A 23,830-nucleotide genomic window follows, 5' to 3' on the forward strand; every position below is an offset into this window, starting at 1 on the left:
TATAAAAGTCCACTTGTAACACATTCATTGCTAGAGAGTGACTTTTGAACAAAAAATGGGTTTAATAAAGGAAAGTGTGTGGTTTATATTACATGGCAGAATGCTTATCAACATTATACATACCTGTGTGCTTTATTTTGTATTATCTTATAGTGGTAATCTCATTCTAACATTGTTGTCTTTGTATATGATTTAAAATGAACCCCACGAAGTCCCTGAAATGCTAATCGTCATACCTAATACAGGTTAATCCACTCATTTGCACGTAAAACTTACCATATTGACCAGGTAAATGTAACTGAAGGAATTAAAATGATACACAGGTTTTTCTCAAAATCACTTCCTATGGACTTAGGTGGCTTTTGTATTCATGTATTCAATTTTCTAACCTATATTTTCTTTAGAGCAGGGGAAATATTTCCCCTTTTATCCAATTTGACCGCTAAATAAGAATCTATATACTTCTTTTATTACTAATTTAATTCCGCGATTTGTTCCATTAAGCAATATCAAAGATTAATGTCAAGCATCTCACAACAGATATTTAGTTGGCTTAGTGGTCTTGCACAGTGCTTTTTAACCGGGAGGTACCGAGATCGATTCCCACCTCTGCCTGCAATTTTTTTAAGGACTGGGAAATAATAACCTGACATTCGCCGCTGACATTCGTACTGCAGCGGAGTTATAACTTGTTAAACTTTGCTCCTTCCGTAAAAGGGTACATTATTTTGGCACTACATTATTTCTTTTTTTCCACATTGCTGGCATTAAATATCAAATGGTCATAATTGGCGGTCACTTCAAATCATCCCCAACTGAACGAGGTTCAGGAATGTCCTCTCATTGTTAATTGTTGGTTAGCCCACCACTTGAACAGGATTTAGCCAAAGCAAACAAAGACTTAAGCTTTTTACTAATGCTATACATAAGTATAAGCTTATTATCCTCTTCAACAATAGGATTAAAGATTGGTGCTTGACTGGAATTACGTGCTAGTGTCATTGGTTATTGTTAAAAGGCAATAAGGTGTGTAATTGCAATATTTCCTCTGAATAGGAAAGACTCTCTACATCGAACCATGGATGCTGAAGGTTCGCAATACTGTTATTAGCTGTTATTTAGGGGAAGGTATCTTCCAACCCCAATTTCAAATGGCGAAGAAACGATAGGTAGCCTGAGAAGCAAAGTACGAAATGCGATTTTTTTTGTCAATAGGCCTACATTAATATAAATTAGGTTTATTAGGAAAGTTACGCGTGATGAGGTTAGGTGATTTAGGTCACTAACCATTTTCGTGAAATCTCAACATCCGTCAATGAATTTTACCATTATCCCCATATTGTTCAGAGATCCGTCAGTAATACACCCAATATAGATATTTACAGTTGAACACATTAAAGTGTTAAAATTGTAACGGAATTATGTGTCATGTTTTAACACTAAGGATGCTGTATTGTTTATTTCAGAGCCGACTATATCAGAAATCATGCCGCCAAATAACACGTCAAATGGCAGCACCGTGAATCACATGCTCCTTTTAAGAGATAATCTGTTTGATGCTTATGGCAGCGTTTATGTTCGACCAGTTAGAGACGGAAAGAGTACCACTCTTGTTACATTCAGAATGCTGTTACATTCTCTTTTAGACATGGTAAGGGAGTGTTCATAAATACTTTGGTGGGGTGTTGTTGGAAAAGTTGGAACCTTAAAAGTAAAAGAGTATAACAAGTTTTCATATAACATTCAAATCATATCAAAACGTTAGGGTACCCTAGCGTCATTGATCATTTTCTTATTTCATTCCATTAACAACCGTCCACTGACATCAACAAAATTCAGACATTTTCTCAAAACATTTGTATTACTAACCCCACAACTTTGACATTATTAGTCGTATATCATGCTTCTTCATACCAAAACAATCATGAGAATGTCCTGCAATTTAAAATCGCATCGAAAACAATGTAGATGATATTGTTTACTCGCAAATAATTTTTATTCACCATCGCCTATGTATCAGAAATGCTCCGATCTGTGCCTGAGATCCGCGTTTTTCAGCTTTTCTACTGCTTTTCTATGTATTTTGACCATTTATCTCAAAACGTTACAACGTCGTGGCACCATTTGTATACCTGCTTCCTGATATCCAATTGAAGCTTGGGATGTTTCCAAACTTCTCATCTAATAAAGAATCTGATTTGCCAAGTATCTCACTCGCTTATAGCGAAAAAACTATAAAAGGAGTATATGAACTTCTGAAGCAAAACCCCCATATCACCTCTGCATGAACCAGGTATATTGGTCTCTCCGCAATCTGTATACAGTGCGTGCAGTGACACGGTTGGTATGCTGAGATTTCACCAAAGGTTAAGGATGGTAATCTGAGAATGCATAGAGCCATACGCAGAGATCGGGTTTGACCTTGTGATCCCTATAAGCAGTGTTGGAAATAAGTAATAAGTCGCAGTGTGCAAAGGGTCTCTCACAGCTAAAACGTTTTGATATGGCGTGTTTTAAAAACTTACTGCACGATATTCTATCATTATGGGTTTTTTTTAAAGTACTGCCGAAATATTTATAGTTTTCATGACCTCTATAAAACCCGACATTTAATGTTATTGAAACGTTTTTACCAAAACCCAAAATATAACTCGTTTAAAAGTGTTTTATTTCGCAAACTTTGATGTTTTATTTCGCAAACTATCTGTTTATATATAGGACACGAAAAACCAGAGGTTCAAAATATCTACTTGGGTTAAGATGGTAAGTAAAATAAATTATTTCGAATTTGAATCATTACGTGATATACCATGGTAAATGAACCATGAGAGTCGCGAGAGTACTTCATGATTCCCGTGGATTACAAGCTGATCAAAGTAGTATACTTCCTTGCACTGCGTAGGCTGATTGAAGAGGTAAAGGCGCATAACCTGCCAGCGATAATAACATTCATCGACTTCAAGAAAGCTTTCGATACCATCCATAGAGGCAATATGTTGAAGATACTCCATGCCTGCGGTATTCCGGAACTCATTGTTGAAGCTATTGGCAAAATGTACCAACACACAAAAGTCACAGTAATATCACCAGATGGCGAGACAGAATTGTTTGAAATCTTAGCAGGGGTACGTCACGGGAGTACCTCCGTCCCATACCTGTTTGTGATTGTCCTTGACTTTGCACTGAGAATAGCTATTGAAGGAAACGAAGAGGAGCTATGATTCCATCTGGAAAAGAGGCGAAGTAGGAGAGTTGGCCCAGTCGTGGTGACAGACTTTGATTTTGCTGACGACATTGCACTGTTGTTCCGAGGAAATACACCAAGCACAAGAACTGCTGCATAGAGTGGAGACTTCAGCTGCTAAAGTGGGCTTGAAGATGAATGGAAGTAAAACAAAGTATATGTCCTACAATAACAGGAGAGAAAGCATCACAACAAATGAGGGTGTAGTACTAGAGGAAGTAGATGACTTCAAATACCTAGGCGCTTGGATGAAAAGCACAGAAAGGGATGTAAAGTTACGTAAAGCAGCAGCATGGAGGGCGTGCAGTAAACCTAAGAAAATCTGGAGGTCAACTCTTACCAGGAGTTTCAAACTTCGAATCTTTGCTGCAACAGTGGAGTCGGTGCTGCTTTATGGATGCGAAGCATGGACCATCACCCCTAAACTTGAAAAGGGTCTGCATGGCTGTTACATCCGCATGCTAAGAACTGTTCTGAATGTGCATTGGAAGGAACATATGTCAAATGCAGACCTATATGGAGATCTTCCCAAAATAAGCCACAAGATCAGGGAAAGAAAAACCCGGTTTGCTGGCCACTGTTCCAGAAGTGAGGAGCCCGCATCAAAATGGTTCATTGGATACCCAAGCATGGGAGGCGGAAACCTGGAAGACCTGCTTTGACTTACATTGACATTCTGGAAGTTGACACTGGACTGGAGGCAACAGACTTCAAGACAGCAAGAGGACAGGAAGTTGTGGAAAGCCATCACAGTTCGAGGACACCAAGTAGTATAGGCCTATGCACCGTCTCTGTCCAAATAATCAAGTAAACACATAATTGCTGTCCTGAGGATTCAACATCAGTAATTGTATGTACTGAGCAACTAAATTTTCAAAATTTCCGACTTTGGCCCGAGTAGAGTTGTTTGATGTGGTCATTTATTAATTTTTCTAACACTAGTTCACCCGTAGCTGTGAGAGGTAGCTGTGAGTATTATAAGGTTCAATTCTGGACCTGAATAATATAGCAACAGCTATCACACTAAGAAATACACATATATTTTGTAGCAATTCAGTTTAACATAGGCCTATCAAATTATTCATCTTTTTCTGCTTTTTGTGGTAATTTTAATTCTATAAACTGTACATTTGTGTGCAAATTGACGGCGTTATTTACATATATTTTTAATTTAAATTAGCCAAATGATATAACTTATACCGTAAATTTCATGGTAAAAAGTATTTTGAAAATTCCCTTGTCATTCGTTAGTATGTTGGCTTATGTTCTAATACTATTTTACATATGCCTACCCCTGGTAAAGATGGAAACAAGATTTTAGATAAATAGCGCCATCATTGTTCAACTTTTCTTTAAAATGACTCGGTTTTACATGCCATCAAACAACAGATCAGAGTGGGTCACAATTGTTCCCGTGGTGTTAATTGCTGTCCAATGTTGGGGTCGTTTTTCAGACATGGCGTGATGAGTTTCTTCAGTGGAATGCCTCCGAGTATGGCGGTATTGATGTTATCCATGTTCCAGCGGCTTCCGTTTGGCGACCTGATATCACTTTACATAGCAAGTAAGTAAACCATCATGACTTGTGACTTGAGGTAAAATGTGGCAAGTGACGTGAGTAATTGAGTGATTTGATCCCATTGAATTCATAGTGACTTGGGTGACTTGACTTGACTTGAGAAAAAAAGGCCAAATGACTTGACATGACTGGAACTTTTTGGTGACTTATTGCAACACTCCAAACCACGTCTTTCATATACCAAGTTGATGTCTGCTTGTTCCCTGTTGACAAGGGGCGGTCTTCAGTGAACGGCTCTTTTCAGAGCCACAAATATTTTTACATTAGCGATAGGCGAGGTCTGCTTTTTCTCTGTTAAAATGTTGACAACGGGCAGTCCTCATAATAGTGAACGGCTCTTTTCAGAGCCATCGCGCGCGCGGTAGACAAGGGCGGCCTACATGTCTCATTCTTAGGTAAGTTCCGGGGGTAAACTGTTGGGAAGAAGTCAGAGCTACTCCTGACGAAAGCTTGCAAGGCAGTTCCAAACGGCAAACCCGCTAAAAATTACTAGTTCTCCCGTCCTAAAAGCCTATTCCACAAGTTACCAAGTTGACATTGTAAAAAGAAAGAAAGAAAAGAAGAGGCTAAAAAGATTTGATAGAATTCTGGATATTAACGCCTGTATTATTTACCTTCTTTCAGTACAGAGGATACCTTTGAGCTTCTTAAACCCGATACATATGTTGAACTTCGACCAGAGGGTGCCGTCTTGTGGTATATACCTACCATTTACGGGTCTACATGTCTACAGCGTGTCCGCTATTTCCCTTTTGACAGACAAGAATGCACGATAGTATTCAGCTCCTGGGCTTACGATGGTGCGGCCTTAGAACTACAAGCCGAGACCGGCGCAGATGCAGAACAAATACGGTCAGCAATCTTACTTCCGTTATTATGTTTACAATATAGGATTTGCTCAAAACATCCAAATAAAAAGGAGACCCTAAATGGCAAAAATCTGATTTTTATACGATTGTAATGCTCTTTGATGACCTAAAACAGCTAAAACCCAGTTATAATAATAACCCAGTGGGGCACACCTGACGTTGTATCAACGTTGATATTTCAACCTGATTTCAACTTTAACCTCTAGATTGAAATCAGGTTAGATTGAAATTTCGATGTTGTATCAACGTTGATACAACGTCGAAATCCTTACCTGTCCCCACTCGGTAAGGTGCTTTTTTTTTGTTGCAAATCTGAGATTTTTAAATAAATTTCGCCGGGGATCCCGACACCCAATCAGATTCGTTGTTATTCACGATCTAGGGGCTGAAAAGAAATAGCATTTTCTTTTATCCCGATGCCAGAAAATACAGCACATTTTGATTGAAACAATATTATCCTGTCTTGACTACAAAAATTATTGTCCTCACTTTCTGCATGGGTATGGGATCAGTTCATTAAAAAATATTTCTAATTTTTCATAGCTAAATTTACGATACTTTAGTAAAATGAAAATGCTGAACAAGTAATCAAAATGCATTACCTATTAAGGGCGTACAACACCCCTATTTAGTGTGATACCTTCATAAAAATAAACTCCCGTTTTTTAGTATTAATGGACATTACACGCGTGAATACATGCCGTGCTTTCATGACAAAGTAATATTTTGCGGAAAAAACGTGTATCTACACCTTCTTTCCACTCGTAACTAAGGTAAACAAAACGGTGACTTTGTTTACATCATCGGCTATCACGAGCCAAAATCGTTGATGTACGGTGACGTCATTTTGATTGACAGTATATATTAGCATAGATGAATGATAAATTTTGACCCTGCTGACCTAGGTCACCAAAACCCATTGCGTCAATATTATTCGCAGCATATTCATTCTGATTATTCGTGCATAGACCCTGCAAGATACGTGCCAGCAAAGCTTCGTTTTCTCAACAAACAAACTATACTCGGACTCAAAGATGAGTGCTGATTTGGATAGGCTTATCACCACTATGGTGGATATTGGGTAAGTATCAGCCACCAAGGTAAAAAGTGCATTTCTTTTAATGTAAGAAATTCGCGACGGTGCTATGGTCAAGCCTTAACTAAGGTTTCCGAATTCAACAACCTAGTACGGCATTTTCCCATTCCTTATTATCCCATTCCTTCCTTCCTTCCTTCCTTCCATATACGTGCTTACCTCAACTGACTAAGTATTAACGCACGGGCTTTACGTACACAGTTGCCTATACCCGATCCTGGAACCATTGATTTTGCATGAGAAAAAAAGGGGGGAATTTGTATAGGGAATTTGATCACTCTGAATCTGATGAAAAATCATTGCACATTCCAATGACATATGATTCAACATTGCATTGGTCATGTTGGTTGTAAAAGGGGGCCTTGAAAGATTAGTTAACTCTTACTTTAGGGTTTTTGATTTTTACATGTAATAGCTGCCTTCTGGGCGGGTTAGGGTTGGGTTATAATGTCCATGGCTCGAAAAAGTGGGGAATTTGGGAAGCTCATTCCCAGGAAATGTTGGTGTTTGGAGGGAAATTCTGGTATTTGGAGGGAAATTGTGTCTTTATTGTATATAAAAACATGCTATAAATTGTGGGAAAATTTAGCTTGCTTCCTGGGAAATTAACATTTTTTCGAGCCCTGGCTATAACCAGGGTTGTCACCAGAGCCAAAAAAGTATTGGTCAAAATATTTCACTTTTTAGTAAACGCTAGGGATTGGGGAATAGGCTTTGCCTTGAGGGTACCACCCCCCTAAAAACAATTTTTTTTTCTTGCTCTTTTTATGATGAATTATCATCATCCACTTCCGGAAATGTAAATAAAAATGTATTTTTTATTTTTTGTGAGTGCCGTCCGGCATACAAATGTAGTGACAACCCTGTTTTTAACACTACTTCCACAAGGCAGCTATAACATGTAAGATTAAAAACCCTAAAGTAAAGAACGCTGAGAACTCTAGCTTCAAGTTGCACACGATACTCGATAGTTACGCATTCGATGCTAGAGTGTGTTAATTGCTTTCGGACAGCGGTGCATACGCAGTTGTTTGCAAGGAAAGGAAAGGTATTTTGATGAGTGACCTGTATCTTTTGAGCAAGATTTACCTCTTTTGGACAGTCTTAAAATTTTGTGTGGGGCCTACCGGTAATTTTATTTTTAGCAACATTTTTGATGCAATCGCCTGTCGTGATCGGCTGTGTTTAATTCTGAACTTCCAATACACAGTGTCATGCTTCAGTGAATCCGACTAGATCATGTGTAGATGTTGAATGAATGCTGGTCTCTAGCCTAGACAGGGTTCGAATTTGTTTAAAAATTTTGTGTAGCAGTTTTTGGCTAATTCATCATAATCAGGTTACTTCCATATACTAAAGCACTATAAAAAGTGCTATACAAATGCAAAATTGGGTAGCAGTTACTTCAAAATGTGGAGCAAACTGCTATGCAATACAGCAATTCTAACCCTGAGCCTAGATCGGTGAGCAAATTCTTGGCTAGACTTCTCGAGCAATCTCATGGTTGGCAACTTTTGTGTTGAGTTGGGGACTGGGAGCGGGGATGGTCCCTTTCTCTTTTCGAATATTATGAACGTGCACATACACCATTGGCACTGAGTATGGAAGAATAGACTTTTGCAGAACATCCTCCTATTACACTCGTGATTGGAAGACATCTTTCATTATGTGACTTTTATGGTAAAATGTGTCCTGCAATGCGAGGGGAGTGTGGCCGAGCGGTTAATGGACTGTGAATCCAAGGGTCCCGGGTTCGAATCTGAGTGGGTCCACTTCAGCTCGACTGTCTCTTTGTGTCCTTGAACAAGGCACTTTACTCTACTTGCTTAGTGCTTGGGAGGGCACTTTAAGCCGTCGGTCCCGTGTACATGTATTTTCTCACAGTAATGTAGTGTGCACGTTAAAGAACGTCTGAGGCAATTCGAAAAGAGCAGGGGATCATCCGGTACTGTTGACTGTACTTCAAAAATACACTCATCTACTCCAGAGTAAAAAATAAGTACAACTTGTCTGTACGCAGTGCGATAATACTCATGAGGGAGGCACTAATATGGAAGAAGATGTAAAAACCCTGTTTGATGCAATGATGCTATTAATAAATGCAACTGGCCATTTGGCCAGGCCAGTTATTATGTGGCCTCTTGCTGGCCAGTTTTAGCCCTAACGCCGAAGTATACGTTCCTATAATTGCATGAACTTTGATTTACACAAAAATCCACTTGTACAATTGGCAGACCTTTTCTGCAGCAGATCTGATGTTTTGATTTTCACTTTAATTTTTTTCATCAAAAAAAAATTGTTTACATGCAAAATGGTAAACAAACCAAACTGGTTTTAATTTTGGAATGGCAACAAAATGTAGCAGTAGCCCTACTAGTATAGCGCATTTTCACTGTGGTGATCCAAAACCATGCTATCATAAAACCTGGCTTTATCCAGAGAAATGCTAAATAACTCATTGACTGCTATTCCCCAGAAAATCAGAATTATTGTCAGTTTTTTTTTTATTTCGCACAGTTCTTTGTCAAGACGCAAGCTAACACTTATCATATCTGTTCAAAATATATCTTCAAGTGCAAGGGACCACATCTGGTTTCTTTATACGAAATCATTTACGGGAGATATCATTTTCTAGCCCGGTATCCAAAGATTTTCTTCTCATATCAAACTCGTGCATAGCAAATTCATGTGTATCGGTACCGGGTATTTATTTTAGTATCTCTACTGACAAAGTAATTATTAGCCAGGCGATGTCGGTGTGTGTCAATAACTCAATTTCAGCCAAAAGTGGATGTAAGGGCTTTTGCAACAGAGCTCTTCAATTATGTAAAGCATGTTCAATTGTAATTGTATGATAATATATGTAAACATGGAGCTATTAAAGGTGGAGAGGCAATAGATTATGTAACGTATTGTTCACTTGTGCCGATTTGATTTCCGTCAAGCTATTCATCAAAAGGTACCTTTTGTTCGGGGCAAAAGGGCTTCCGCCATTAAATCGGTAAGCTGACCTGACAGTGTATTACGGTAACGCTTTACCTGGCAGCCTACTGTCAATAAGTAACCAGGCAGGTATACCCAGACAGGTATACTTTCTGCAAAAATTGATAGTATGTCATTGACTAATGGGTCGATCCTTCATGTAATTATTTCGTGTAAGCTAATCCTAACCCTAATCCTAACCCTAACCCTAATCATAACCCTACATGTAATCCTATCCCTAAACTAACCCTAACCTTAACCCTAACCCTAATTTCGTGTACATGAAGGAATAACCGAATAATGGCTCAGTGAACTATCATTGGAAATTACACTTTCAACATGACCAAGTTAATTTCAATCTTTTGTGCTCTCATGTCCTATGATACAATACCCTTGAGTGTTATTTTTTAAGATAACCTGATAAGAAAATGTTCCAATGGAAAAAAAAAAAAAAACCATTCAGATTTAAAGGAGTATTTCATGATCCTAGCATCCTCCTTTTATGACATTTTTCAGTAGATATCCACGAAAAAAGCTTATTCCCAAAATTTCAGTTGATTCCGATATTGTATTTGCGAGTTATGCATGATTATGTGTAATTACACTGCTTCATAGACAATACGTTGTAATTTCGTTCTGGTGCACCAGAACAAAATTCAAATTTAACGATATCTTTGCTAAACGAATTAACCTGTGAGAAATATTTTGTGCATAAACATTATGTAGCCAGAGGTTTCCACTGATATAAAAATCTCAACTTTTTTTGAGAAAAGTGGGGGGATGAGGCTGTGGATCACGAAATGCCCTTTTAAATACAACTGAGAAAATGTGAACATCATACCAACTTGTCACCAATGTGATCTCAAGTGTTGAGAAAATTGCATAAACAGTCAAACATACAGGAGGCATGTTGTTCCCCACCCCACCCCACCCCACCCGGAATCCATGTTCATGTTTTGTTTGTATTTTGAAACTTTTTCCTCTCTCTTTTTTTTTAAATATCTACTAAATGTCAGACTAAAGACACCAAGTAGATTTTGGACTTGTTGAGGGTTAGAATGGATGAGGTCTGTACTCTAGCACTGATAAGGATGATTCGTGGAGTGAATTGAGGTGTAAGCCAACTAGGCACTCACCCCCCAACCCCGGGGGGCTGAAGAAGAAACAATTTTGCCGCCCCTTCTTTAACAGCCCGAAAAGGTTGACCCAATTTTTTTCACGGTCGTTTGAAAAAGTGAAGAGCAAAAAAAAAAAAAAAAAAAGAAGAAGAATTTAGGCGCTAGCGCCTAAAAGCAACCATTTTGCAAATTTGTTCAAGCTTTTTCAATTTATTGACCCTTTTTTATTTATTAATTCGTTTTGCCGCCCCCTTCGTTTTTGTCGCCCATGTTTTTGCCGCCCCTTCTTCTTCCGCCGCCCATTCGTTTTTGCCGCCCCCTACTTTGACCCCGGGGGGCTGGCGCCCCCAAAGCCACCCCCTAAATACGCGCATGCTCACAGTCATTCTAAATATGCAAATATCCTATTCCCTGAATGCTTGTGTGCATTTGTGCTATGCATGATATGTAACCATAATTTTTGTCATCTCATTGTATGTAGGTTGCAGTTACAATATCACCCAAAGCTATAGACACTTTCATGCATGCTGCACCAGACCACAGAACCGCATGATGTATGCATCAGGAACAGGGGATGGTGATTTGCAGGACAGGAGTGCAACCAGTCTGCAGGCTGATACTTTTTAACTTAAAGCACTCAAACAGGAATGCTGATAGAACTCATCACCCGATGTGGAATCACATCCGAAAGACTGGCAATTCAGAAAGCAACTTATCAGATCTGAGGAACAAAGTCTCAGGCTTGTCTGATTTCAAGTAAGCAACCAATTCTCATGTATACTGCGTCCAAAAAGTATCCTTACACATGGAAATAAATCACAATTTTAAAACTAAACCATATTTGCTTAATTAAAATTTTTTTTTTTTTTTTGCACTATCTAATCCTGCACATTATAACACCCTGGCATTGTATGCAATGTGACCTCAGTAAGTCAAGTTACAAGCATTTGATTACACAAGGGTCCAGTTTTCAAACTGACAAACGGGCTTATTCAAAAATCCATGGACTACATGTACACTTCTGGTTTGAGTGTGGTGGGTGGCTCGTTTATACACGCCTTTTTTAAATTTAAAACAAAAGGAACAAAAGAAAATTGAAACAAAAAAACTGAAAACTGAAATAAAAGATGTGAAAAGTACAGAGCAGAAAAAACTGAAACAAAAACTGTTTTTTTTTTAAAAATAAAGCTTGACTAAGGAAACTGAAAAAACAAATGTATCCAAATATGGTTTAGTTTTACAATTTTTTTGACAAGTGTAAGGATTCTTTTTTGGCGCAGTATATTTGCTAATTGTAGCATGGGTCAGGATGTCCTGTATACAGTGGCCAAAAATGTTAAACACACTTTTTAGACCGTGCCCACAAAATTTGGTTGCTTGAATTATGAGAAGGAAGTGGCTTCTGCTGGAGCATTGTCTCAAACTTGGGTTAGCAGTTTGAGTCTGGGTCTGAGTGTATGCTACAATAAAGAGTACATGTAGGTAGCACTTAACGTTGGCATACAATGTCTACAGGTACCCAAGCTAAGGGTTGTGTGAGCAATCTAACAAAATAGAACAAAGAAGAAAAGTGGGGTGGGGTGAATCGTCTCTCAAATGTCATCAGCATCAGCATCTTAACTCTGCAAAGGATTTGGATATAAGTAACTTGTCAGTAGGACTAAAGGAACCTTTCAAAATTGTATGCCATATATGCTGGACTGGGACCTAAATTCAGATCTTAAATTATATGAATTAACTCACACTCTTGACTCATTTCTTTGATCCTGCTGGAAGACTGTTATACCTGACCTTGCATCTTGAATAACTACTCCAAACACTTTTACTGCATGTACATTGTTAGACATGCAAGTCTGATACTAATGACCAGCAATATTTTTTCCCTTTGCAGGAAGTCAAGAGACCTCAACTGGGAATAGGTGGTGAAGCAGGTAGATATAAGTGGATTTACACAAACAGTAGGACTTCAAGCAACCAAACATGTGGATTCCAAATTTGAAGCCATTTGACAAATATATGTCACGTTGAAGACAGAACCCTGAGTGCTTAAAAAACAATAAACCAAATCATATGCATGACACAATTGTCATTGGATATCACTTACACACATAGATTTGTAATGTATTCTAAATCGAGGACCTCTCTAGTATCAGGCGATATCGCTGTCGTGATACAGTGGCTTGAAGTGAGCCCTCTGTTTTTCCAGGTACCATCAAAACTTGCCTGTATGCTAACTGGAGTGTTTGATGGCTCACTGGCAGGGGAAACTTGAGAAGATAAGGGAGCTTGATTTTTCTCTTCTTTGCCTTGACTCTGTCGGCTAAGGAAGAAGGTTTACCACCTTTAGGGGAACGCTCAGCAGTGACTGGGGGCTGCTCACGACATGGTGTTGTCACCATGGTCACCACTGTGTCGACATCTGAAGTATGATGTTGAGCGGCAACAGAGGGCTCCTGAGAAGACACATCAATTGCTGATGGGGAACCTTGAGAAGATGGTTTATCCTTTGGAATTGCTTTCACCTTCATAGCGGCCCGCTTCTTGTCATCCTGTGACAAAACTTCCAGCTGTCAACAAGTAGATAATAGCAGGGTTGTCACTACACTGGTCGGTGCCGGTCGGTAGTAACCAGCACTCAGGCTTACCAACCGGCACTCAAAGGAATATGTGGACTTGCCAACCGGCACTAAAATAGAGAAATTGTACTTTTTACCCTTAAAAACAGCTGAATAATGATCTCATGGAAATTTAGCAAATATCATGGAAATTTAGCGCACTAAATTCAGTCTAGTGACAACACTGGATAATAGTACAAAAATAACAGAATAACATGTTAAATTTCAGCCATGTGCCAATTTGGCAGACATTTGAAAATGTGACCACAAGGCTGTTGCATATTGTTGTGGAGTTGGATGAACTTAAGCCTTTGTTAACAAATATGAGCATCATGTCCATTAAAACACACAGTGAACCTGTTACTGCTCATGTTACTGTTCAATGTGTGGAGAGTAAAAATTTGGCAAATTCATAGTAAAATGTACAGACTGTGAATGAACAAATGGGTTAGGAGATTGTACCAAATTTTTGACATGTTTATGGAAGAAAGTACCAACTCCAGCAAACAAAATGACCTGTAGTGTTACCATGGAACAGGATTGCTAATTTTATAAAGTGGTATTAAATGTGTGTTCAGGTACCAAATCTTCCTTCAGGATTTCCAATGCAACTTGGTCATAAATGTAATGTTGGTTCTCGAAACCCTGAAAAGTAAGTCAATGGATTTGGGTCTTTCTTCCACCAATATATTCATTTGCTAAAGGCAACCTAAGAACCACTTGACACATTTTAATATTATTCATTTTCCAAGAAACCTAAAGAAGGGTCTATTTTTGGCTAAAATTCTCTAATTATCGGTCAGTTTGTCAAAACTGACTACAAACTTCCAGGTACGTAATGTTAAACCAAAATATGTTTATATTGTGGCAAAATATGGGTGTGCCATTTACTAAAACGTTAAACTTATTGGGCTAGGGGTCAGGGCCTTTTTGTCATAAAGAGTCTGTGTGAATATTGTGTGCATCCCTAATCCCTATTGAAAACCATCAGTAGTAATGCATATTGTTAATAGATCGTTGTAACTGTGCCCAAGTCATGCCTTTCTCCATTTTAGTGACTGTGTAATGATGTTCCAGGTTATCACATCCTGCTGCGTAGCTGTCACTATGGTATTATTATGCTGTGCACTAATCAATACTTAATGAAAAACCCAGCAGTTTACTCAATGCAAGGTATGCGCATCAACCAAAGATTACCAGTATCTCAGTATGACTCAGCCCTTTTCCATGGAAACATTGAGCAAATGTATATATATAAGTGAAGAAACCAAAAGTTTTATGAAGTCATTTAAACACAATTATAGTGCATTTATAGTTTCAGACCAAGACATCCATATTTACAAAATCCAAGTGGACTTTTTAACCCCTCTATCCCTAAAGCAAGTACAGCTGTAGTTGCGCTTACAGCACAGCACTGATCTTGTTGGCTTCAATAAACCATTGGAAACCAATGACTCTTGGACCTCTACTTCTGAGGAAGAGTACTTACTTGTTTGCAAATAATGTCATTATGCTTTTTCCATCTGCTGGCTCGGACAGGTGGTGGTAGATTGAGCCACTTAAGGTTGCAGCCTCTTCCCTGCCCTTACCTATTGCACGCATGCCCAGGACAAGTGCACTTTGAAATTTAGGGGAAGGTGACATAAACAATTGAAGAAAAAAAAGTCTGCAAATTAGGTCATTATATAATGCACATATCAAATGCAACCCGCCCCTTGAGACCCGGGATGGTCCGAATTGACATCATGTGACCCGGTTTGATTCAAAAAGTGTCCCGGGGAGCCGGTGTTGGCCGACTGGTATAAGAATTGATGTCGGCCAAAATCCCGGGAAATTGGGCGGGACTTTACCCAGACGCGGGCTGGGATTATGTCGTAAATTACCCGGGTTTTCCAACCAGTAAAATGGGCCGTGAACATGGTCATGGTTTGATAGTAAGGATGCCCGCATTTATGGGCCGGTGAATCCTTTCACTTGGCCGTACTTGAGCCGTGGATATATACTAATAATCCACTGAGTCGCCAAATTAATGTTACTGTTCATATTATCCATTCCAAAAACAAAATCTTGGCTGTTTTATCAAAATTTTGCAGTAGGCCATGTATCTGTTATTTAGCGGGACTCTAAAGTTAGCATGGTTAACCAGACCACACTGGCTTTTGGATATGCATGTGCAAACGAGAGCCTGCTGTACGCTTATTTATGCCAAATGTATTGGTTTTTTTTAAAGTTTTTAACCACCTGCCGAGAGTAAAGTTTTAAATTATTAGGCCTACACTCAAAAACAAAACTGACCGTGATAATAAAAGAAAGAATCTATGACATCTGCGATCGACTGCTACATGGCTACATACATGATATAAAAATTGAATTCAATATCTTGTGTTAATATACAGATTTTTAAAACTATATTACATTTTCATGTTGGAGCGTTTAACAATAATTACTAGAGACATTGCGATTTCCAAACGTAGACACCAGATGAACTTTGATCTATTCCAAACCAAAATTGGTAGGCCTATATCAATTTTTTAGATTCCATGCCTATAGGTAAACTGTGCACGTTGAAGCCCGTGCGTTGATACTCAAACAGTTGAGCAAGTATATAGGCCTAAACCTAATATAGGAAGGAGAGGAAATAATTATGCTGCTCTGCGCTATTGACGAGAATCTAGGTAACCTAATTTCGTTTATCGATGTTCCGCAACATGGTGAGTAACTGACGTATTTGCAATAGGACACACATGTAGACCTATATTTTGAAGCCTTTGAATCCACCCCGGGAATCCACCCAGCATGTCCAGAGCTCGGCAGTCGAAATTTGAACCCGCATGACAAGATTGCCGCAATAAATATTAAAACAATATTAAGATCCAAGCCTATGATGCTCAGGGCCGGGAACTTGGGCCGGGGAATACCCGGGGTTTGCATCGGTTTGCATCAGATATTACGCCCGGGGGCCGGGAGTGGCTGAGAGTTTTGCCCAGGTGGGTCCGGGACTGGCCAGGTGTTTACCCGGGACTTGAACTTTTAAACCCAAAATCCACGGCCCACGACCCGGCCATCCCCGGGTCCCCAGGGGCCGGGGTTGCATTTAATAAGTGCATAATGAACACAACATAGTTGAGAAAAACGCAATTTTATGGATATTGGAATTTTTGTATATTTGCCTGTAACTACCGAACTGTTCAGCTATAGAACATATGTATAAGACTGCATGCTGTTTCTCATATCCGTATCATTTTTGACCCGAGTTACGTGGATGTTTTTGCAAAAACACATGAGCATTTCAATTCTTTATCGGGATGGAGAAAAAATTCTGCTTTTCAGGTTTGGCAGTGTCATTTTAACAATGCAACAAAACCTGTGATGCTCTACCAAGGCCCTATTTCATAGATCACATTGAGAGTTGAGAACGGTCTTAAGTCTTGTGTGACTACAGCAGCACTGATCAGTAAGGTATGGAGTGGCAAGAGGTATGGCAAAACACCATGGTTTTGTTACAGACGTTCATGAAGATCTTAATATCTTTTCAGGGAATGTGACCGAGTTATGATCATCTTAAATAGGGGAACGTAAGATGGCAAAATGTTTGTTTTAGATTGGAGTTTATCTTAACTTTAATTTTAACATAACTAGTACCAATACTTTGTTCATAAATTTATTCTCAGCATTTCCTTTGTGTGGAAGTATTGGTTTCAATTGTTTGTAAGTTTCTCAACAATAGGTTGGGCCTTCCTCTTCCATGACATTCATAATAACATGTGTGTTCTATCTACCTGCTATAAAGTTTTAAAGGAGTATTTCGTGATCCTAGCATCCTCTATTTATGTCATTTTTCATTAGATATCCACGTAAAAACCTATTCCCAAAATTTCAGTTGATTCCGATTTTATGCGTTCATGAGTTATGCATGATTATGTGTATATTACATTGCTCCATAAACAATGCGTTGTCGTTCTGGTGCACCAGAACGAAATTCAAATTTCACGATATCTTTGCTGAACAATTAATCTGCAAGAAATATTTTGTACATAAACATTATGTAGCCAGAGGTTTCCAGTGATATAAAAATCTCAACTTTTTTTTGAGAAAAGTGGGGGGATGAGGCTGTGGATCACGAAATGCCCTTTTAATGTGAAATGTGTTCTTGTTTTCTGTCTTTTTCTTCTTTTTATGAAATAGGGCCTAAGTCTATTATTAACTTTTATGAAATAGGGCCCAAGTCTATTATATTGCATAAATCGTCATGTGAATGCAAGAAAGTCATAACTGTCATATTTAGCACAAGTGAGTTTTTATATTGCAATAGAAAGTGCTATAAAAACACATTTGAAACTTTACCCCATGTCTGAAATCAAATTATTAACAATTTTATGACCAAAAAAAAACACCTAAAAACTAAGAAATACAACAGAATATTTAGCATAAAAGGGCTTCTCCTCAACAATTACAAAAATGCAGACCATGTTTTGGTATTCACATGACAACATGCATCTTCCGGTGTATTTCTGTGGCTAATGATCTGAATACCCCAAATTTTGTCCTATGAGAGGCATCTATGGATTATGTATGTTGCTAATACTAAATTTGTGACATGAGATAATTCATGCCCTAAAACCACTTACCCAGACATTATTTTCAGTCTAGGGTGGAAATTAAAGGTGAAGCATTTTTAAGCTTTAAAGGCCCCTGCTGCAAAAGTCATGCTAAATATTTAATATCTGAATGGTTTGTTAATATCTTATCAGTTCTTTCATAAATTACCGATTGATTTCTTTAGCTGCAGATTTTGTGGACTGACTGGACTCTGCACCATTAACATCACGTGAAGTGGGGAAGGTGGTGTAGGCCCCACAGCCCTTGCACTCAATACCGAAGTGGCTGGCCCAGCCTTCAATTGGTGCGTCTTCCCATAGCTGGAATCCCTGCAGTATTTACACTGCAGGGCATCATTCAGAGCAAACTCCATATTCTCTACATTGAATATGCGGTAGCCTATTGTCTCCTCCTCTTCTTGATCTATAATCAGATTTGTAAGCTACAAGTTCAAAAAAAATGTATAAATAAAAACATTTATAGTGGTTTTGTTCCTGTTCTTTAGTTGCTCTTGTAGACCATGTACCAGTATATAATGCATTGTAATGAAGGTAAATGCATCATTTGTCAGCAGTATGAAATTTCTGTTGCACAATTGTGACAAGAATCTATACAAATATTTTTGAAACATTGAAGGTTGGAAAAGTAGTTTTGTATTCTGTTTGTATTGGATGTACAGATTTTGATCATTAAACCTGCTATGAAAATGACAATTATTGCACCGTGAGGTTATTTTCATGTACAAGGGCTGGTCAATCAGTTCCCCAACTATGGTATATCTCCGCTCATGCATGACTTGGATGACTGTTACTTACGCTAAATACAAACTGTACTTTCGTCTTTCAAAACAAATATGTATTAATTAGGGATGTTGAATATTTGATTACGTAATGACATTAGCATAAACACAATAGCTTGTGGACACTGCGGATTTATGGTGAAAAATAGTCAAGAAAATCTCGCGCCAAATTGAAGTATTTATACATAATTCCAAATATCTTGAGAAAAAAACCTGGGGGGGGGTCATTCCCATTGTGGCCTGTACACCATCCGCGATAATAAAATAAACTGAGCTCAAAAAGAAACTTATAATTTTTCACAAGGTCATATCTTGAAATCCTGTCCATCAAATTGAACCAAAATTACACACAGATTTACTTCAATACTCTACTCTTAACACATGCCAGTAACCAAGCAGTTATCCAACTGACACAACAGCAAAATGCACTGACATGGGACAGCTTCCTGGACCACATTCACAGCCCAGCCCTGTTTCATGAAAAAAGTGTATGAAAAGCAGAAAGCAGCACCGTTTTATCATCTGTGCAAGGATCTTGTGTACATTCTCACAGATTTTTTGTCCTGGGTGCCAAATGTTGGGTTGTGAAAGTGAAGGAAGTCCAGAAAGCTGTCCCATGACAGTGCATTTTGCTGTTGTGTCAGTTGGACAACTGCTTTGTTACTGACATGTGTTTTGAGTAGAGTATTAAGGTTATCCTGTGTGTAATTTTGGTTCATTTTGATTGACAGTATTTTAAGATATGACCTTGTGATTCACAAGTTGTAAAAAATTATAAGTTTCTTTTTGAGCTCAGTTTATTTGTTTTGGTTTCATTTTGGAGATAATTTGGATTCTCGCTTCTACCTTGTGGGCTCTTTTCTCACTATTTTCACACCATTTTTGTTTGTCGTTAAGACCTATTTTTTGGTGAAGTTCAAAGACGGTCCCTTTCTTCATCTGTTGACAGATACATTTGTTCTTTCACAATTATGAATTGAATATACTTGGATTACCTCATACCAAAAATAAGGCTTGTAAACTGCTTTGGTCCTTACTGCTGTTTTTTTTTATTACACATTCCTCAACTACTACAGGGTGATTTGAAATGAACTGTACCCAAGTTTACTCATTTTATATATATATTCATGGAGATTGTACATATCAAAAAAAGAAATTTTTAATTTTGATAATAAATGGTTTTAGTCAAAAGATATCGCATTTTAATTTATCATCCCATTTTTAGACCAACACATGGAACTAAGTTTATCCGTGTTCTCTACCAACAAAATTGGTGTGATACAAATGTAGTATGTACTTTTCTGCAAATGAGATTACGTAATCAAAGGTACTCTAATACTAATTGTGATGTGTTTTGAAAGACAAAGGTATAAACTTTTATTGATATTAATTAGTAACAGCCATCTAAGTCATGCATGAACGGAGATAAATAATAGTTGCGGGTTATTATTGACCAACCCTTGTATGTTTTATACAAAATGCAACACATGATTAATTTGCAGCTGTTCTTGATGACACCTATATACATGTACATGTACAAAGGGGTTGGCCTGTAACTTTTTGGCCTGGCCGGTAACTTTTCTGGCTGGCATCTAGTTGCCAGCCTGGCTGGCCGGTAACTTTCAAGCCCGGCTGGCCTGGAACTTTTTGAGGCATATTTCGAACACTGGTCCACAACTCCCTCCCCCCAAATACTTTTTTAATAAATCGAAAAATGACGAAATGCAAATGTGTAAAAAGATATAAGTAGCCGTATTTGTTTTACACATATGGACCAAATTATGTCGTCACACGTCACTGCGTTCAGTGTTAAAAGTGGCATCTGAGTCAATAGGAGTCAGATCTCAAACAATAGAGTAGGCCAGGCCTATTCATGTCTTTGTTAAAGAAAACCTGACTGCTATGGACTCAGGTGCAACTTTGAAAATGACCTCTTTTATTACACAATTAACCATTGTGACTGAACGCAATGATGTGTGGCGCTACAAATTGGCCCACAGGGGTAAAACAAATAGGGCTATATGTATCTGTTTACATTTTTTTATTTCGTAAATATTTTTCGACTTATTTAAAAAAAGTATTAGGGGGAACTTAAAGTTGTGGACTGTATACAATGCATGTTATGCACATGATAAACCTTTGTGTGTCGCACCTTTTGTTGTGTGGTTAAAAACATGGTCATATCGCGACATCATGATGGCTGCAGCCATTGCTTCCAACTTCCTTCCACACAAGTGATGAAAGTGTGATACTAGTAATACTTTGCGACTGTGCACAAAATCAATTCCATTGCCAGCACACCTTCCCAGAGGTGATATTTGTAACCCTTTCCATGTTACGTAATGTCCCCAACCCTATTTCATTTCTTTTATGCGTGAATGATCTTGGTTAATGAGGAGTCACCCACAGATCAGTGTACAGTGGGGGAGCATGAGGGGGAAAATGCCCCCAGTCAGAACTCTTCCCAACCCCTGTTTCTCCCCAGTAAAACCCAAAATTACGAAAATTTCAGCTTTTTCCGCCAATTTTGCACCCCCCTGAAATTCAATTTGCCCCCCTGGAAAAAAAATTCCTGGCACCGCCACTGTCAGTGCACCGTGTATGTGGAAGGACCTGGCCGGGAAGGACAGCGCTTGTAATGACACTGAATATACATGTATGTGTTACGACGACGTTTGACTGATAGTCCTCAAATGCAACTGCATGATAGAGCATATTTCCTAATTGGTATACGTGACCCAAATGACCTGTCAAATATGCAGTATGATACAAGTACCGGTACCAAATTGTGTTACAAATGGTTTTGGCATTTTCACAAAGTACAGATTCAGCTGCAGTACTTTCAATACGATTTGTTACATGGCAATAAAAATACATTCCTCATGATACATGTATATGGTCTTTTGTTTTGGGTGGTCACTTATATCATACTGTCCATTTGACGTAGAATGTTCACACAATAACGAACCACTATGATAACATCGGTTTAGTACTACTTGTTTGTGTTAGTTTTTTTTTATTTTGTTATGATACATATACGTATGGCAATTCTATGATAATGAAAAGTTGAACATTGTTAGGGCAAGAAATAAATTACATTGTACCCAACAGATAATACAGGGTTATTTTTCACTTCCTAATTACATGTATTAGCCTGAAAATATGGTTATGAATACAAGATAAGATCAAGACAAAATTAATATTATACAAAAAACACCTTTCATATTGCATATTAGGCACAACTACATCTCTGATGGACAGTGTTGGTGGAATTAAACTTAAAAATACATCATGAAATTCCACATAAAAATGGTGCAGCTTTCATTAAAGGGGGTACAACACCCCTGACAAATTTAGTGACTATTTATGCATTTTTTCCTCATAAATGTTAACACTATTTTTGCATTTTTCTCAAAAACTAATAACACACAGGTAATAAAAGTTATGTATATTATAGGAGCAAGGAATCCAGTTACTACAGTGGAATTTCAGTGACCCAAGACAAGCAGTTTGTTATTTATGATAAGAAATAAGGTACCGCTAAGATGTATCTCATTTCCTATCATACTGAACCGCTTGTCTTGAGTCACTGAAATATCAGTGTAGTAATTGGATTCCTTCCTAAAATAATATACATAACTTTTGTTACCAATGTGTTATTGGTTTTTGAGAAAAATGCAAAAATAGTCAAACTTACCATAGGGGTTATAAATCAAATATTTACTTTTACACATTTTTGACTGCACTTGAACAAGTTACTGCTAATGTGGGATGTAGCCTTTGGAAGCATAATAAAATCTGCAGTGTGCATTTACTTCAGGCAGATACATCCCACTATTTAACAAATAAAAGACGGTCAATATGTTGACTAATTAAAAATATTAGATCATAAATAATTCGCAAATGTATTACGTTTGCCAACTACTACAAACTTGAAGCCTTTTTATGTTTACTGTGCAGATGAAACATGCGTACAGACAGCCAGTCCAAAGTTGTCATCAAATTCAACATCACACTATTGACCAAGATTATGTGCTTGCAAAAGTTAGAAAATGGTGATAAAATTTTGTCAAGTGACTACTTTCTGCCAATAAATGTCATTTATACTAGCATTGGCGTGTGTTGCATCTCTTTGTTGCTCCCTCTCAACTTTCCTGCTCACAGCAATCTCCTGCAGTGCTGTGCCACAATTAAGTGAAATACATATGTTAAAACTTGAACTTGATGCACAAATTATGCAGGAAATGATCAACTGGTATAGACGAATCCAATGGGCCAAGTCATGGTCAGGATTTGGTCGGCCATTTTTGGGTAGCCGCTAGCACCAACCTGGTGTTTTGAGCGCCCATTGTGCAAATAAAAGCCGCCTAACACCTAGAGAAGATGCAAGGACGAGGAGGGTTAATAGAATAATATATACAATAGAGATAATTCCGCATCTATTCATACATAGTCCTTTTGTTCGCAAGTACAACCATTTGTAGCGTTTGATATGGTGTATGAGACTGCCATGGTTAGTCAATTCCAATGTTTCTATAGATAATTGGTTGGAAAGTATTAAAGACCCTCCCTCCCCCCCAAAAAAAAAATTGTAAATAGGCCTATAAGTTTATGATTGTTAACATTTTTTCAGAGAAGTGATGATTATTTATCATTTTTATTTAGATTTTTTCTGTATTTTTGGTGGTTTCCTGAAAGCTCCTGAAGCCTGATAACCAAGATATTCTGGTACAAGCACTACAAGCAGGTTGCACTCATCACCTGTGTATGTCTGCAATCATGTCTGAATACAATACCGCTTTTTTTCAAAGACACTTTTCGTACAGGTGCAAGCGACCAGAATGATATGGTTCAATGCATAGATACCGTGTGTAGTTAATCCGATTATTATGTCACTTCAACAGCTTAATAGACCATGTAGAAGCTGTG

At 38.1% G+C, this 23,830-nt stretch overlaps 1 protein-coding gene and 1 long non-coding RNA gene across 2 annotated transcripts in view; both read left to right on the forward strand.

The window, feature by feature from the left end:
• The window catches only part of LOC140146652 (neuronal acetylcholine receptor subunit alpha-10-like), a 43,770-nt gene that overhangs the window by 5,123 nt on the left and 14,817 nt on the right, over positions 1–23,830 (forward strand). Inside the window, 4 exon segments of the mRNA XM_072168522.1 lie at positions 1,467–1,651; positions 2,719–2,763; positions 4,699–4,808; positions 5,448–5,675. Of these exon segments, the coding sequence (XP_072024623.1) occupies positions 1,467–1,651; positions 2,719–2,763; positions 4,699–4,808; positions 5,448–5,675 (568 nt within the window).
• On the forward strand, positions 6,648–13,620 carry LOC140146654 (uncharacterized). Its single transcript, XR_011858282.1, has 3 exons — positions 6,648–6,773; positions 11,370–11,644; positions 12,780–13,620. It is a non-coding gene; the product is annotated as an uncharacterized lncRNA (long non-coding RNA).

This window comes from Amphiura filiformis, chromosome 2 (assembly GCF_039555335.1).
Source record: "Amphiura filiformis chromosome 2, Afil_fr2py, whole genome shotgun sequence".
In the NCBI taxonomy this organism is placed as follows: Eukaryota; Metazoa; Echinodermata; class Ophiuroidea; order Amphilepidida; family Amphiuridae; genus Amphiura; species Amphiura filiformis.